General features: G+C 44.4%; 1 protein-coding gene across 1 annotated transcript in view; it reads left to right on the top strand.

Annotated features, from left to right (window-relative positions):
• The window catches only part of COLGALT2 (collagen beta(1-O)galactosyltransferase 2), an 81,446-nt gene that overhangs the window by 36,525 nt on the left and 26,599 nt on the right, over positions 1-18,322 (top strand). Inside the window, exons 3-5 of the mRNA XM_037034956.1 lie at positions 11,473-11,583; positions 13,381-13,498; positions 15,334-15,468. Of these exons, the coding sequence (XP_036890851.1) occupies positions 11,473-11,583; positions 13,381-13,498; positions 15,334-15,468 (364 nt within the window). The remainder of the gene's footprint in view (positions 1-11,472; positions 11,584-13,380; positions 13,499-15,333; positions 15,469-18,322) is intronic.

Genomic DNA, 18,322 nt, shown 5'->3' with positions numbered 1-18,322 from the left:
TTCACTCGGTGCCGATACCAGACACTGCCCTGGGCTTGAAAACACAGCGGTGAGCGAAGAGGAACACGTCCCTAGACATGGGAGAGAAGTGGTTCACTCAACACAGAAGTGAAGCCCGACCGGCAACCGTGGTGAGTGGGAGAGAAAAGGGGACCGTGGCCCCAAGAGGACTTGTTACAGGGAGTCTGACCCATGTGGGGAAACCAGCGAGGGCTTCAGTACCTTGGAAATCTTCAATCCAGCATCCTTGTCCTACCCTCCAAAGTCACCAGGTGACATTTGTGACTGGCTTTTAAAAATGTTAGTGTTTCTGCCATTTTTCCCCCTAAACCTCATTTCTCCGTTCACAGCGTGGGCAAAGATCTTTAAGCCTATCGGTTAGAGAGAAGATAACCAACATAAGAGTTTGAGAAACATCAAAGAGAGAAATCAATCAGCTACTGATAAGTGCCATTTGCTGTTCAAGACTTTCTTCCAGATTATGGAGGCTTGGTTGGGAGTGTTTGTTCCTGAGACATGAAAAGGGCCAGTGACCTCTGGGGTCTCAAAAATAAGTTAAGTGGCTCTGGCCGATGTGGCTTAGTCGGTTGGAACATTGTCCCACAAACTGGAAGGGTCGGGGTGCCATTCTCAGTAAGGGCACATGCCTAGGTTGCAGGTTTGGTTCCGAGCCAGGGTGCACACAGAAGGCTATCAGTCGATGTTTGGAGTCTATTCTCTCCCTCTTTCTCCCTCCTTTCCCCTCTCTCAAAAGCCAATAAGTATGACCCTGGGTGAGGATTGAAATAAACAAACAAACAAACCTATATGTCCTGTGACTGTGGCGGTTTTACTAATAACGCAAAGCCTTTGATAGACCGAGGACTCTGAGGCCCCAATGACAATTTGCTCTCTACCTTCTTTAAGATATTTCTTCCTGTTTGCGACTTCGCTCCAAAGTACGGTTTCAGAATGAGCCTCAGAGTAATTTTTAATGAGGCAGTCACCTGAGCCCTGCTGTCTGACTTCAACTCTTAGCTACGTCTGAGGTTTGGACACGAGGTGTCATCTTTCTGATGAGGTGCCTGGTCGTCCTTGTCTTTATGAAGTAATGAATAAGAATACGCACCAAAGGCTACTGTGAGGATGAACGAGAGCTCACAAATCCAGGGCTCCAGTTCAGTGCCTGACCGGCAGCAGGCGCTCGGCCGTTGGTTCCCGCTGCTGTCCCCTCTGAAGGATGGACGTGAGTGATGGAGGAGGGACGCGTCTCTGGGGGGTGAATCTGTGCACCGCTCCCTCCCCAGCAGCACGCATTCATACAAACCCACGCGGACCCTGGACATGTTAGAAGCACACACTGTTCCTTCCTTCTGACAGTACTTTTCCATCATAGACACGGGGGGGAAAAATACCATCAGAATAACCTGCCACTGTGAACGAGAGTAAATAACTCAAAAATATGTCTCGGTGCTCCGCCATGTCCCGGAGTGCGCTTATGGAATCTGAACACCTGGCAAACAGTAACCACCCCTCCCCCCACGGCCCCAAATGAAAACATCGCAGATGAAGTTGTGTGGGAAAGCCAGACTTAAAACTTTTCAGAGCAGGTAAATTCAAGGCAAACATTTTCTCTCTTTCTCCTGAGCTGGCCAGGCCTGTTATGATTGGAACCAAGACAACGGGTTTGGGTAACAGCAACGGACTGGACTGCGATGTTTCGTCGGCGAGTCCTCACTGTAGGTGACTTTGTGGGAAAACGGCCTTGAATTCAGTGTACGAATTGGGTACTGTCTGTCTTCGCTCCTGTTTCCAGCCCACCTTTTGCAAGGGGGAAATGAGGAGGAAGTCTGATGGCTTTTAATGAGTCCAAGTGTTTTTTACACGAGTTTAACATTATTCCGTTACATTTGTGGCTTTGGTTGATGTGGTAGGGCCTTAGTAAATGCGGAGAGTATGTTTCTATTTTTCATCCATTGGTGCCAGCATGAATTTGTCCACTTAGTCAGTCAACAAGCACATGCTAAATGTTTTACTGTACAGCGGGCACAGTTTTTGAGTGAGAAATTTGGACATGTGATCTGAGAAGTATAAAGGAAATTCGGAAGTGAATGGGTCGGGATGTTAGAAAGCACACCTTTCCGAGAAAACCCATCCCATGCGGCTGCTGAACCTGTGTATGAAAATGGAATAAAGTAGGCCAGCACTTACTGTGCATTCTCAGCATTTCCTTTAAGGAATTAAAAGAATAGAATCATGCTAAAAGTAGTACCTGCCACAGTTGGGCAAAATATATAATTTTAGAGAATTATTCACCAGTTGTATTTTTTCAAGCAAGATGCTAGGCTCCCAGGTTGTGGGCAACAATCCCAAGGGAAAATGACAAAAATTTCTGTATGAATGTTAAAAGAAGAAGCATTCATAATAATTAAAAAGTGAAGACAACCAGAATGTCCACAAACTGATCAATGGATAAACAAAATGTGGTATTCCATCCAGTGGAATAGTACGCAGCCATAAAAAAGAATGAACTACTGATACGTACTACAACGGCAATGAACCTTGAAAACATTATGCTCACACTGTTAGCTCATACATGGCCCATTTCACTCCTGTATGTTATCTGTGCTCGGCCTTTCTAGACTTTGGGTTGGATCGGAAAAAGTCCCCCTGAAATTGTTCATTCATTCATGAAGCCTGTGGTACATTCCTGTTTCACACGGTAAACTCTGTTAGCTGCCAAGATAATCCCATCCTCCGGGAAGAAACTGGAAGAAGCTGGAGAAAGACCTAGAACCAGTTAATTACAATACTACATAATGCTGGAAGCATGGACAGGGAACCACTGTGTAATTACAGATACAGAGCATCTAAGTCTGAAGTGTTTGGGAGTTGGGGAAGTCCAGGGCTCCTGCAGAATGTGGTCCTGGATCCTGTGCGCCCTCTCTTTAGTTTCCAGTGCCTTCGTTTTTGATCATGAAGGGACATTTCAGCAGTAACTCCCTGTCTTCCAGGCACAGCCACACACTAAAGAATTTCATAGAATTTGAAAATCCCACAAGGAAGAGAAAAGGAGAATTGAAGAGTGGATGGAAAAGAGGGGAAGAAAAATAAACAAAGGACAAGAGAAACAAGAAAAAGAGTATCCAAACAGATGAGAAACATATTTATCTCATCTCGGAACTGCCACTGATATTCACGTAGCATTCCAAGGGTTTTGACTCCCAGGAAAATGATGCAGAATTGAAACTTCACAAAGCTTATAGGGAACAGATGTATCTTTCCATTTTCTTGTTTTATTTCCACTGGGACATTTTCATCCTTTCATTCCAACATTCTCATTTGGCCATGTTGACTGTTGTCCTTGACAAGGCAGAGAACTTCTTCTAATCTGACAGGTTCAGTCCCGTGGGTGAGCATGGCGTTGGGGGTGGGGGGGGAGTTTGACGTACGTTTGGGATGGGACATCAAATGCCTGAAGGAACAGTCCAAGCTCAAAACGCACCCCTTTGCATGACTTGGGCAAGTCATAACTCTCATCCCCAGCCTTCTCTTCTATCAAATGGGGAGACAAAAATAATGCCTAATTTCGAATTAAAATGGGATCGTGCATGATATCCAGGTGAGGGGTTCTTACCCAAGAGAGGAAGACTGTAGTTCAGCATCAACAGTGTCAAGAGAAGCCTCATTTGTAACATGTTTCATTAAGTCCATTTTGATGTTGAATGGACTATTCAATGGTCAATCGGTAGATTTTACCATTCCTCTTTCTGGCCCTTAGGAATAAAATTGATTTGTCGTTTGATTGCTTTTCCAGAATCAAACATTTGTTTTTAAAGCATTCTCACTGAGCCTTCAGCATGCAATGCCTGACATTGTTTGTGGGGTTAACTGAGACATACTGAGGAGAGATGTTGAGGAGTATAAACATTTACTTTATTGGTGGGGAAGGTTTTATGAGAAGTGTGTTTTCCAGGTTTCTTCATTCATTAGGAAGAATTGCTACTAATGGACTTGGTAGGAGTCAGGAAAAGGTTTCTTGGCGGGGAGAATTCTCCAGCCCCCACAATCCATATCATCTGTATCCTTAACCATATCCACATGTAGTTTCTGCCCAGCAGATGGATTCTAGATTTTAAACAATCCTACATGGTCACCAAGAAGCAAGGAACCATCGTCCTATTTTGCCAAGGGGCCAAGCATTGGCAGGACTGCTGTGGCTGAGGCTCCCCCTGGGAACAGACATAGAAGTGGTGGAACTGGACGTGACCTTTCTGAAAATGGATTGCCCTGGTTGCTTCCAAGAGTGGAATTCTGTCTGAAGGTGGAGCTCTTCATTTTCTCCACCAATGAGCCTTCCTTACCCAGTGAAAGCCAGGGACGCTGAAGAGGGCAGTCTTTGAAAGTCTCCCAGCTGGAAAATTCCCTGGCACCAACTCACTAGTCATGATGTGGATGACCCAGCTGGTGACTGAGTGTGTTGTCCATCTCATCGCTCTTCCCTCGAGCCTGTGGGAGACGTTCTGAAGCAGCAGAGTGAACTGCTCCGCAGTCTTGCCTTCCTCTTGCCCCCGAGAGCGCAGTCTCGTTGTTCTGTAGTGTCAGAAGTCTAGACTTTGCCGGGTGGCAGGGGAGCCGAGAACATTCCCTGAGAGTCAGTGCAGGTGGAAATGATTAGAGGTACCACTTCCTCCATCTCTGTGTGTCCACCTGCTGGGAAACCCGGTCTGTGTTTTCATGTGGCCCCTGAGGCCCCACACTTGCCAATGGGAGTTTAGCCCTCGCAACTTCAGTAGGTCCTGTAAAAATAAATGAGTCAGTGCTAATTATTTCAAGTCGGCGATTCGTTTAAGAGCCAAGACTGAGAAATGGAAACTGACTTGGACCATGGAGAAATGTCAGGGTGTTTAGACCTTGCCAGAGAAATCTCGATTCTTTTTTGCAGGGTGGGAGGGTGCACAGCCAAAGTAGTAAAGCTATGTCATCCTGCGGGCGTGTTTATTCTCTCCTGTGCTCCCAGAGCTCTTGCTGTCCCTGCAGCAGTGACAATGAGCCTGCTGGCCTGGGAACTTCCTTAGCCAAGGAGATCCCTGCACAGGCTGCTGATTGTGTTTGCAGTGTGTGTCTGTCTTTGTCCTAATTTGACTTTGAATCTGAGACTCGTGGGCTTCTTCTGACATGCAGAGCTAGAGAAGAGGAAGAGGAAGTGGAAACAGGAACGAGAAGCAGAATCACAGGAAATGTGGGCGGGCAGCATTATGATAATTGACCTAGACTTCCCTCTGAGGCCACATGGATTTTGCACCTGTTTCTACCAGCTCTTCCACAGTGGGTACTAACTCCAAAGGAAGCCAATGAGACTGAAGGACAGAGGGGGCTCCCACTGCAAACACCACAGCTGTAGCAGGGTCGCAGCTCTCCTACGTATATAGGAGAGAGACCACTTGGTGGTGGCAAGTCCTGGTACTCTTTAGAGATCAAAGGAAGTCACTGTCCCAACAGGGCCTTCGGAGAACATGAACGATGTGGGGGCTGGTGTGGCTCAAGAGCTGACCGCTTCTGGCCATCTTATCCTGAGCCAGAGAGACCCCGGGAAGGGAGAGGGGAGGACGTGCAGATTTAAGTGTGACTCCACCCCAGCTGGAGAATCCAGGCAAAGACTGAACAGTTTCAGCCTCCCAGGAGCGTGGTCTTCCAGCTCAAATACATAATCAGGAATAATCGTGCAAATACATAATCCAGCGCGTGCCTGTGCTCACACGCAGTGACCTCCCAGTTCGAGGAGCTGTAAATCACGGGCAGATCACCTCTGCAGATGGCGCCTCGTGCATCCTTTGTTTTCTTAAACAAAAATCTTTGGGCCACGCCCGTTCCCTTTCTGGTCTGATTGGGAAAACGGTGGCTGACCCCAGACAGCGCTCCTGCTCCCTGGGGTGGGAAGGAGCCCTCAGGGTGCAAGAGACGCCTGGGCTTCTCCCCAGCGGTTCACACACTCTGCGTCCTCAGCCACCCGGCTTGTTGGGAAAACCCAGTTTTCTGTGTCCAGGTGCTTGTGGAGCCTCACAGCAGGACAGGCACCGCGCTGTTGGCTCCTTCCACAGGGCTCTGAAAACACAGCCTCTAAGTCGAGCCTCCTGTTTCCTCCAGGGAGCTTGCATCTGGGCCTCTGCTGTCTCTCCCTCCGGTTCTCTGAACGGGCCGGCGCCTGCGTGCCTTCCTGATTATGTATTTGAGCGGAAACACATTTGTGACAGAGGAATTAAAAGGCAGCAGTTAGAAGTGTCTGCCTGCGTTTCTGATGATTTGCCTTCGAGGGGGCGGGGGAGGGGGCAGGGCAGCTAGTCTGGAGCGGGGAGAGCAAGCCTCCCTCGGTGGGCTGGCGTGGTCCAGCGCTGCTCTTCCTCTGGGACAGTGGTTGGCCCCGCATTTCAAAGGCCGTGTGGATGGGCCTCCGACCACAGCCAGAGTTGTCTTCTTTTCCTTGGAAGCCTGAGGACAAAGAGAATCTTTTCCTTTTTTATTGTTGGCACTATTCCTGGTGTCCATTTTCCTCCCCTTTGGCCCCCTCCACTCAGCCCCCACCCCATCCAGGTCTCCACCTCATTGTTGTCTGCGTTCAGGGGCTGTGCATATACGCAACTATGTCCTTCTGCTGATCTCCTCCAGTCCCCCCCACCGCCTGCCCCTCTGGGATCCAGGGGGTCAGTCTGTTCCTTGTATCCACGCCTCTGGCTTTGGAGAACAGTCTGCTGAACGAAATAAGCCAGAGAAAGACGAGTATCGTATGATCTCACTCGTGTGTGCACTCCAATGAACCAAACAAACTGATGAACAAAGAGAATCGACAATTTGGGGCAGTGACTACATAGGACATTTTTCAACTCAACAAGAAGAGTATTTAAAGTCCACGCTTCTGTTTTTACTTAGACACATTTGTCTTTGTGTACTCCAAGCAGCTAATATCCAAGGACGTTTGTCAGTAATGGATACTTCGAGTTGGAAGTTGTTTAGTCTGTATACCAGGAAAATAAATTTTATACAGTAAGGCCAAGCTTGTTCAAATCATGAGGAAATAAATGCACCAGTGTGCAGGGAAAGGCAAAGAGAATTTAAGTCCCGTGTGATGGAGAAGCAGCAATCAGGACAAGAAGTGGATGCTGTATAAATTCTCCAACACTCTAAGTAATTTGGGAGTACCACAGAATTTTCAGAGCTTTTGGCTGACCCTGTAGTCAAGATACTTTTTGTTTGTTTCGTTTTAACTTACTCATACTATTTTGAGTGAGGAATAACGTGCATGGGGCTGATTCCCAGTTTCAGGGGCCCACTCTCTTGGTGCCCTTCATGGTCCTTTTGCGGGACCTTGGTGGCTTGTGTCTGTGTGTCACATAGCTGTGACTCTCGCTGACACGTTGTACTTCTCAGCACAATCGAAAGCTCGATGGAGCCAGTGGTCCTTGCCCCTGTTGTTTTCTGTCCCATTTCCCACCTCCTGGAGTTATCCTGTCTTTGCCCAAGGTGCTCGCTCACCTGATATCCACGTCCCTCCACACCGTCAGCCTCACGCATCACCTCTCCCCCTCCAGATGGTGGAATGTGAGGGCCCCGCCCTCCTCGACCTTGTTCTGATCAGAGGATCTGGTTCTGACCTGATTTCCAGAAGAGACTTGCACGTAGATAAGCTAGCCTTGGCTTTTATTAAGGCTAATTTTTGTTCAAAGATTTATCTTAGAAAATAAGTTTCAACTAGAGCCACACACCTCTTATCCCATTTTTCTATACTTTAGGACTTAAGTGTGACTGGACGAAGTTTCAGGTTACTTGGTGTTTTCCGGAAATGTATTCCCTATGTACCATTGGGTTCCACTCTGCTTTGCTTAATGATTCTTTTCTCTTGACCATTCCTAAATATTCTCTCTATTAAAGATTTCATGCCCTGGCTGGTGTAGCTCAGTGGATTGAGCGCGGGCCTGCGAACCAGAGGATCGCGGTTCGATTCCCAGCCAGGGCACATGCCTGGGTTGCAGGCTGGTTCCCTGCAGGCCAACTCCCAGCAGGGGATGCACGAAAGGCAACCATACATTGATATTTCTCTCCCTCTCTCCTTCCTCTCTGAAGATAAATAAATAAAATCTTAAAAAAAAATAAAGATTTCATTTGTTATTTTGGAGCTGCGGGGACCTCCAGAAGCTCAGGCTGAAAGAACAAAAGCCGTTACAGATTGGGTTTAACAAAAGCCTATTTCCCGAAATTGCCATATATGGAAGAAGTAACTGCTCTTGGCAGCTCTTCATTGGCTCTTGTCAAGGCCACGTGCCCGGGAGCCACGCTGCTGGAAATGCCGGTAGCTTTCTCTGCCGGAAGGGCCTGCTGCATCGCCAGTAAACCCTCAGACACCACTTTCCCCCCATGAGACCTTCTTTTCTCTTTGCCCTCCCTCTCTCCCTTTCCCCCTCCCTCCCTTCCTCCCCTCCTTTCTTCCTTTTATTCTAAATTGTACTTAGTATGTTTTTTATTGACTTTATTGGGGGTGACATGCTTAATAAAATTATATAAGACGGTTTCTACAAAGCAGGAATGGATGTTCGATTTTGTTCAAGATCTTTTTAGCACGTACAGAGCTAATCATATGATTTTCTTCAGATCTAGGAATATAGTGAATTACACTGATGGATTGCCTTTATATTGAACGGTCTTACCACGGGCTATGTAATATTTTATTAATAGGATATTGGATTCTGTTGGCTAATACTTCAGTATTTTGGCAACATGTTCGTTAAAAGACGTTGGTCTGTAGTTTTCTGTGTGTTTGTGCATGTTGTGGGTTCAGGGTGTGTGCCTTCATTAGGTTTAGATATCAACAGCACTCGTCTTATTAAAAGAACTTGGAATTCTCCCCCCTCTGCCGTGGAGGGTGAGCCACACAGCAGTGGAAACAGCTGATCTGTCACGAGGTCTGGGAAAATTCCTTTGTGACACCATCTGGGCCTCGTATTTTGTTTTGTTTTCTCTCTTTATTTCTTCCATGGAAATTGTTCTGTTTAAGTTTCTTGTTTCTCCTGGAGTCCATTTTGCTAACATGCGTCGTCCTAGGACATGTCCCATTATGTCTAGTTTTTTCAATTCAATTTCCATTGACATATACAGAGTAATTGCTTACAATTTAAAAAATTTTCTTCCGTATCAACCATAATTCCCTTATCCTTGTCATTTCTTGTTGTTATATTTGTGTTGCCTTGATTAGGTTAACTAGTGGTTGTCTTTTGTTAGTTTTTCATTAAAAATTTTTTTAGCATTTTTATTTTTTCATTCTACTCTTTTTCTGATTTCTACCCCATGACTTTCTACCTTTATCTTTATTATTTCATTATGCTTGTTTGTTTTCTTGCCCCTCCTCTAGCTTTTTCAGTAGGAATTCAAGTTATTTATTTTTATTGATTTATAAACATAAAATTACGTTTTCCCCTCTGATACCTACTATAATCGTATCACAAAATATGTAACATATTCATTATTCATTCTTATACATTCTGAAATTGATTGACAGTTCTTCTTTTACTCAATAGTTGTTTAATAGGGAATATTTGTGTTTTTTACTTTATTGTTTTATTTCATTCTGATCAAAAACGCTATTGACATTACTCCAATATTTTAGAGTCATTCTTCATCATGTAACTGTTGGACAATTTGTTGACTGTCCCATGCGTACTGGGAAAGAAAATAGCCTCTAGAATGTATTCCATAGATCCTCTCTGTCTCTTCACTTTTTTCCATTTGCACCGTCTTGCACTGAAAGAGTATGTTACCATTTCTTACTGTTGGTGTTTCTGTTTTTCCTTGCAATTTCCATACTTGCTACTGTATCAGAGGTTCACCAACAAACTACAGCCTGGAGAGTAGCTGTCGGCTTTTGTAAATAAAGTTTTATTGACAGCCAGGAGTGCTCATCTCTTTATGTATTGTCTACGACTGCTCTGCTACTACTGCAATGGCAGCGTTCAGTAGCTGAGGCAGGGAGGGCTCAGCCTGTGAGCCTAAGTATGTACTTCGTGGCTCTTACAAAGTTTGCCAGCCCCTGCACTACATGAAGGTACGAACTTATTCACACTAATTATGTGAATGTCTTTGATGTGAATTATGTCCTTCAGAATTATAATTACAATCCCTCTTTGTCATGCTTAATTGTTTTGGCCTGAATTCTACTTTATTTGATGTCAGGATTATAATTCTTTCTTTCTTTCCTCCCCCAGTTGACTGGTATATCTCTTCATTTTTACATGTTCTGACTTTGTTTTAGATGTGTACCTTTTTTACAGCATGAGTTTGCTTTGTGATATAATGTGAAAATAGTTTTGTTTTAATAAGTGAATTCAGCTCCTTTATAGGTGGGTCAGTTCATTCTATTTCAAGGTAGAACAGAAATAAGCTTATTATACATTATTTGAAGGCTTTTGATGGTTCTTTTTTTGTATAAGTGATGACAAAGTTAATCCAAAATAGCCCCGTGAAGATACCCGAGGTTTTGAGTTGCATCCTGGGAACAGTTGTTGCGGCTTTCCCCTCCGCCGCACTGTAGCAGCAGCGGCGACTAACAATTTTGTTGTGACCTGCAGGTGGACTTGAATTGAAAATGCAGTTGGCCCTGGCTAGCGTAGCTCAGTGGATTGAGCACGGGCCTGCGAACCACACGACCGCGGTTCAATTCCCAAACAGGGCACATGCCTGGGTTGCAGGCCAGTTCCCAGCAGGGGACTCACGAGAGGCAACCATACATTGATATTTCTCTCCTTCTCTCCTTCCCTTCCTCTCTAAAGATAAATAAATAAAAAATCTTTTAAAAAATGCAGTTGATTGATTGCTTACATTAAGGGTCATTGTTAGTGACGTGAAAAGGCAAAGTTTACATCTTGGATAACCAAAAATGAAAGCAAATAGGAAGGTTTCCAAAGAGATTAATTAACTTACTCTAGTTCAATTGTTTAACTCATTTTATGCTTATACTGGTTTGCTTATACCGGTTCACTTACTATTCTGCTGTTGGCCAAGCTTTGTTTGAGAATCTAATGAGACGGGGTGATTTGAAGCAGTGTCTTTGTCTTTAGAAATGCATTGTTCAGCCCTAGCTGATGTAGCTCAGTGGATTGAGTGCAGGCCTGTGAACCAAAGGATCATGGTTTGATTCCCAGTCAGGACACATGCCTGGGTTGCAGGCCAGTTCCCAGCAGGGGATGCACAAGAGGCAACCATACATTGATATTTCTCTCCCTCTCTCCTTCCTTTCTCCTTTAAAGATAAATAAATAAAATCTTTAAAAAAAACAGTACACATAAAAAAAAGAAATGCATTGTTCAGTTTGGACTGTGACAGAATCATTTGCATACGCACCATTTTTAGAATTGGCCTTTCTCTTTTCGCTTAACCTGAGGTCTTTTGGATTTTCCTCCCTTCCTTTGGGTGGCGTAACTGAACTTGATTGTCCTTTCCCTCATGCAGGGCAGCCACCGATCACAACGTGGATAATACAACAGAAATACTCAGGGAGTGGCTGAAAAATGTGCAGAGAGTCTATCACTACGTGGAGTGGAGGCCTATGGATGAACCTGAGTGAGTAGCAAGAGAACATCTGGTGAACTCGTTTCTTACCCTCCTCCCTTAAGCAGGTGTCCAGTCTTGGAGGCACATGTGGCCTTTTCTCGTCTTTCATCTGCACATCTAGTAAATTTCTTCCTTTGGACAAATCTTCATCTTTCTCGCTTCCTCTTTACTCTGGCAGGTACCAGCCAAGTTCAGGTTCTCACTGGTTCTCCTATATATATTTCAAATCTCAGCATGTGGTCCTTAGTTTCTCTCTATATTAATACTTTCATTATACGTGTGTATACATATATATCTCAAATCCAAGTGTATGACCCATATATCAAGCAAAATTTAACTACAAAGTCTGAACACTTTAAAAACTTTTGAACACTTTTTGGCACTGCTTTTAATGGAATTTGGCCTAATTACAATGGCTCAGAGAGACTTTATGTACCTACCTTGCATCCTGGTAATGTTTTCCGTGGCCAGTTTTCAACTAAGCATATTGTATGACAAAGTTAAGGTGAGAAATATTAGGGGAGGCATTCTCCGGGATGGCAATATATTCAGAAAGACAGGAATTGTACTGATTTTCATTGAAACAATAATAGAGGGAGACATCCCAGAGAATGCCAGTATGGTACATAGTTTCATTAATCTTATTTGCACAGTGTTTGTGGTTTTTCATTCACTGAGGATCGTGTGCTGCCAGCACAGCCACAAGAACGTGAAGTGGTGACCAGTCTGGGCCACTGGGAGTGACAGTAGCCAATTAGGAATTTTCCGAAGGGCCCTTGAGAGTGCACCAACCGCTTGCCGATGTCCCTGGCTGGCTGTTCCGGGGAGGCCAATGGGGATTCCAAGGACAGCGCATCTGCTCCATGACCTCCCTTCCCCTGGGACACATCCACGTGTCAGGTTCTGTGGAATCCTTTACGGAGATCTGCCCGCGTAAACGAAACCTTTGTCTTTCCTGGGAAACGCGTGTTTTTATGCTACAAAATTTCCAAATGTATTGGGTGACAAAATACGTTTTATAGAGCAGCTAGCAACATGAACTTTTGGGTTACACCTGGGTTCAGATTCTGGCTGTGCCCCTTATTAACTACATAGCATTAAGCACGTGGCTCGAACTAATCTACACCAATTTCCTCCTCTATGAAATGGAGATAATAGCAGTACAGTCGGTGGGTTCTGTATCTGTGGGTTCCTTATCCGCAGATTCAACCAACCATGGGTTGAAAACATTTGGGGAAAAATTTGTTACTTTTTGCCGATGTACACTGTATAGTTAGGCTTACAATGGTTGCATCTCTACTGAATGTGTGCAGACTTTTTTTTTTTGCTTGCTTTTATTCCCTAACGATAGAGGATAACAACCACTTACATAGCATTCCCATTTTACTAGGTATTAAAAGTCATCTAGAGATAACTTAAAACGGGTGGGAGAATGTGCCTAGGTTATAGGCAAAACACTACTCATTTTATATAAGGAATTTGAGCATCTACAGATTTTTATGTCCACGAGGGGCCTGGAACCAATCCCCCATGGATACTGAGGGATGATTCTGCTCACCTCGTGGGGGCTCAGTGGGTTCCTTTTAGAGCCCACTGAAATATTTCATGTAAAGATTCTCTCCTTGCAGCTCTCTCCTTGCTCCAGTTTCCCTGTGGGCAATGGGGAAGGATCCTAAGAATAATAGTTTCTACTTTAAGCTAGGGTTACTGGCAGATTCAGGGAGTTACTACACAGTGCCTGGAATATATAAGCACTCAGGCATTATAAGCTACTACTACTATTATTATTGCTGTTATTTATTTTAGGTCTTATCCTGATGAAATTGGCCCCAAACACTGGCCCGCCTCCCGCTTTGCCCACGTGATGAAACTACGACAGGCAGCCCTTCGCACTGCGAGGGAGAGATGGTCGGACTATGTTCTGGTAAAACCACGCATCTGATTTCTTGACCACCGTTGTCTAGAATGTGTCCAAGTCAGTGGTCCAAAAACTAGGACTGTAGAGTCAATCGTAACAATCTGTTGGTTCGCCACGACCCTGCTTTTTAATCAAGGCACAGGGGAAATGTTGGGAATTAGTATTGGGGTACCTGGATCTCATCTCAGACCCACTCCTGATGGGCGTTTTCAGTAAGTAAATGAGCTCGCGAATTATTCAATCTCTTTCATATAACAGGTGTAAAAAATGAATCTTTGTAGTTCGTGGGGGATGCTGTAGTAAAGCGATATAAATAGTCTGAATAACTTTTTAGAAGAATTCTGTGGGTATGAAAAATGAACTCTGTAATAAGATTAAATCACCCCCTCTGAAATACCATTCCCTTCTGCTCCTGAGTGAGTTGGAGAATGGCATCTCTTTCTTGACTTCTTGGTGGCTCCCCATGACGCTGGGCTGTCGTGGAGGGGTTCTCTCCGTGAAGAGGTTCCATCGCTTCTCTTGGAACTTTGAGAGTGGTCCAGGATGTGCGGGACTGGATACCAGGAATCAGTGTTCTGTCCACTCCTTGTCCTCCACGAACTCATCATCGCTGGAAAGGCCAGCTTCCCAAGTACCTGCTGTTCCCGTTTCCCTTTGGAATGTTGACTTTTGCCCCATGAGTTTCTGGAAACCAAGTGTTCATCTGTGTCACACTCCCCTCCCCCTCAATCCATTGATTTCTCTTTTTTATTTTATTTTATGTTATTTTGTTTTCATTGTTGTTCAAGGACAGTTTTCTGTCTTTTACTCCCATCCCAGCCCACCCTGCCCCGAGTCCTCCCCACCTCCCTCCCATGTCCACCCCTCCCCCATTTATTTCTCTTGACAAGTGTTTTCCAGCACTACACTAGAAATAACACCAATAAAGCAAAGTCGATATTTCATTAGACATATTGGCATCTCTTTGTCACTAGACTGATTCTAAAGGGAATACCTCGGGTCCATGTCCATCTCCAGCCCCTCCACCACCCAGCCCAGTGATTTGCCACACACACACTTTCAATGCAAATAAAGCATAGAGGCTTTTAACTTGTAGTGAGGATACTTAACATTGTATAGCTATTTAAATATCACTGAAGTATACAAATGTTGAACCACAAAATTTTCAGTAAACAGATCAACTCTCATAAGAATGAAACCTTCCGGCTATTTATTTTGTGTGTGTGGTAAAATATACAAAACAAAAAATTTGCCATTTTAAGCATTTTGAGAGTACAGTTCAGTGTGATTATTTATTTTATATGATAGAGCATGTAGTTGTAATGTCCCTGTAAATGAATCAGTGTTAATGTGGACTTTTGCTAAGAATGGGAAATGCCTTTATTGGTTAGCATGGGTTGCTACAATAGACTTTAAACAAAAATTCTAGTTATAACATGAAAAATAGCATTGATGAATCTGTTCTGGGCCATTTGGGCACTATCATATAGTACCTAAATAGGCCTGTCCATTTGTATCTAGAGTGGGCACTCAGGAAGTGTTTGCTAATAAACTTTCAAGGGCTTGGAAGCCATGAGCATCTTGTAGGTTGGGTCCTGGTTGAGTGAGCGCCCGGTGCGGTAACACCAGTTCATCGCCTGGTGCCTTTTGTACGTAGCAGTCAGACTAAATGCCTTTAGTTGCAATGAAAGCTGCCCAGGGGCAGTGGGTTTCCCAGAACATAGAGTCCTGGCTCCAGGTCTCCTGAGCCAGCCTCTGGGATGCTCCGGGGGTGTTGGGGCACCTTGAACCCCTTACGGAAAAGGACCTCTTCACCTGACTTTCTCTTTTTCTTTTCCTAGTTTATCGACGTTGACAACTTCCTGACTAACCCACAGACCCTCAATCTAATGATTGCAGAAAACAAAACCATCGTGGCCCCCATGCTGGAGTCTCGGGGCCTGTACTCGAATTTCTGGTGTGGGATCACACCTCAGGCAAGTTTCCCGGGTTTTCGCAAGGAGCCACGTGCCCACAGCATCCCTGTTGACCCCCTTCTCACGTCTTCCTTGGGAAGATGCCTGTCATTTCAGGGCATGGGTTTGCAGGGGACGAGGTCAACCCAGGTCAATGCCACGAACAGTGAGCTCTTCTGTATTAATGAGTTATACATAAATATAAAAAAAATACTCTGCTGAGCTTAGCACTGGAACCTTTAAATCGATCAGTAAACCTTGCTGGGATTTGTGCTTTTTCCTCCCCGATTCAGAGGTTTTAAAAAAAATGGAATAGTTGACTGGCCATTAAAACTCTCATAAGAACACTACAGGAAAATTTAAAAATGAAAAAGTTAAAGGAGGGTATGTTCATCCCCACCACTCTGGTATCATAGACAACAGCTTGCGTGTTTCTAATGACTATGTCAAGTGGCTTTAATGCAATTTACTTAACCTTTCCCTTAGTTTAAAAACATTTCAGTTGGTGGCAACTTTTAACTATTGTAATGATCACCATGATTAACATAATTTTCCTCTGTATTTAATTTTGGGGGGTAACTTCTTAGAAGTGGAATGACTGAATCAAAGAGTATAAATATTTTGATGAGCGTTTATATATGTTGTCAAATTTATTGCTAAAGAGATCCAGTCATTAGAACTACTATGGTAGCTTGTTTTTTACAAATTTCGTGTTAAAAAGAGAATTCTTTTATTTCCGTCGCCTCTCTCTTCCATTGTAAAAATCTTTAAAGTCTAAACATCTGTTACAGTGAATGCTTCTGGTTGTTTCTATTTTTATTCTTAAGTTCATGATTTCGAAAGATAAAACAATCAATGTAGACTAAAGATGGGCTTAAGGAAAAATATATATGTTAAATGTGGGCTCGTGCCAAAGAGCTAGAATTTTGAGTCCCTCTTTTATATTTGGTTTGGTTTGGGGCCAAGTGATAAATGTTTAGTAACTGGCCCTCCGCAGGAGAAGCATCCTGATTGGTAACATTTGCCGGGTTTCATGGTGTGGGAACTCCTACCGTGCAAACAACTTAAATGTCGTTTAAGCTAAGGGAAAAGGTCAAGGAGACTGCAGCCTAGCTACTTGAGGAGATAATTACTGCAAATATGCAAAGCTGACATCTTTGGTTCAGTTCCATGATGGGGATTGAGCAGATTTTTATTTTCGCAGCTACCGGCTTATCAGCTGGTTTGCACAACTCCTGATTACTGAGCCATCAATGGCTCTAGCACGTGACTAGCTGAAGATTTCCTCTTTGGTTACAGTATTTCCCCCTGTCCCAACAGATTTTCGAATGCCTGTTATGATCCACGTCTCTCCGAAGGAAGCACTGAGTTTGTATTTGTACAAGTCATTCAGTTCTCAGTGTGAAAACGTTGTGTTAGGTTCAGAAAAATTCACGTGCTCTCGGTTGAGAATCTGCCGGGTTTCCGGGGACAGAGTCACTCGAGGGTTGTTTTGAATGAGTTAGACTTTGACACCAGCAAGGAGACTGGATGATCACAGCCCCCGGGTTTCTATTATCTTCTTATTTGCTTTCATCATTAAAAGCAAACAGGAGACTTGTGCTCACTTATTTTGTACAACAAAAACAAAAGGCTGAGCCACTTAGGGGCACTTCTAATTTTTCTCCCTCTCTGCCATCCCCAGCCAGGCTTCTGCTGGGGCAGCCAATGACTTCATTAGCGTAAGGCGAAGCCATTAATCACATCCGAGACAAAATGACCCTCGGGGTGGTGTCTGGCTAGTGAACAGGAACTGTCACTGATATTCAATTTGTGCAGGGGAATGAGGGGAGACACCATGATCGCTTCTGCCTGTCTGCAGGAGGCACACCAGCTCTCTTTCCCGCTTCTTTCCTCCCTGCCCCCAGGATATTCAGTGATTCATCAACATCATGAATTTTCCAAGTGTCTCGCTCTGGGAATGTTGTCCCTAAGTGGTCTAGAACTTGACCTTGGACATGCGTTCACAGGCCGTCCCTTAAAGACCAGTGTTCCCTTTACCCCTTGGAAGAACGTTGCTGAGTCAAACTGTTAGGAGAACCCCTGTTCTCCTAACTCAAGGATGTTGAGTGGCCTTTCATTTAAAGACTCATAAAAATGATACTAATAATCACACTTCACGGAATGAATTCTAGTTTTTGAAGTATCTTCATAGATTTCATTACATGAGATCTATTCTATAATCCTGCGAGAGGAAACTCAGGCTGGAAGAGATGAAGCCTGAGCTTAGGCACACAGAGGTGTCAGACTCATTTTCCCCGGGGGCCACATCAGCCTTACCGTTGCTTTCAAAAGATTGTGATTTTAGGACTGTATACATGCAACTACTCCTTAACAGTTAAGGAGTTGAAATTACATTCAGCCCTTTGAAGGCAACTATGAGGCTGATGTGGCCCCCCGGGGAAAATGAGTTTGACACCCCTGATACAAGATAGTTAAAATGACTCTGAGCCTCCCATCTCGTTCTTAAGGTGCACTGACCTGGCCACGTGGTCATTAGCTCAGCCAGAGCGCTGGTCTAGACACTGAGGGGACTGTCAGAGAGGCTGAGATGCCTAGGGTGTGGGCACCGACATGACAACAGAAAATGTGACCACAGAGTAAGGGGAGGACTGGTTGTCCCATGTGCTTGCCCAGAAGGAACTTTCCTGAAGAGAATCCCCAAAAAAGCGTGGCGCAGTGACACCTCCCCCAGAATGTTGAATAAATAAATTCATGGGATGAAGACGCTATTTCTACGTTGAAGTACTGCACGTTTAGTTCACTGTATTAACAATGTAATGTGATCATTTTAATAATGGTCAATACCGATTGGTGCTTTCTCAGTGCTGAGCTC

This window comes from Sturnira hondurensis, unplaced genomic scaffold (assembly GCF_014824575.4).
Source record: "Sturnira hondurensis isolate 20B ecotype Veracruz unplaced genomic scaffold, ASM1482457v3 Scaffold0022215, whole genome shotgun sequence".
Classification (NCBI taxonomy): Eukaryota; Metazoa; Chordata; class Mammalia; order Chiroptera; family Phyllostomidae; genus Sturnira; species Sturnira hondurensis.
The sequence above is the reverse complement of the archived record's forward strand: the minus strand, read 5'-3'. Positions and strand labels throughout refer to the sequence as shown.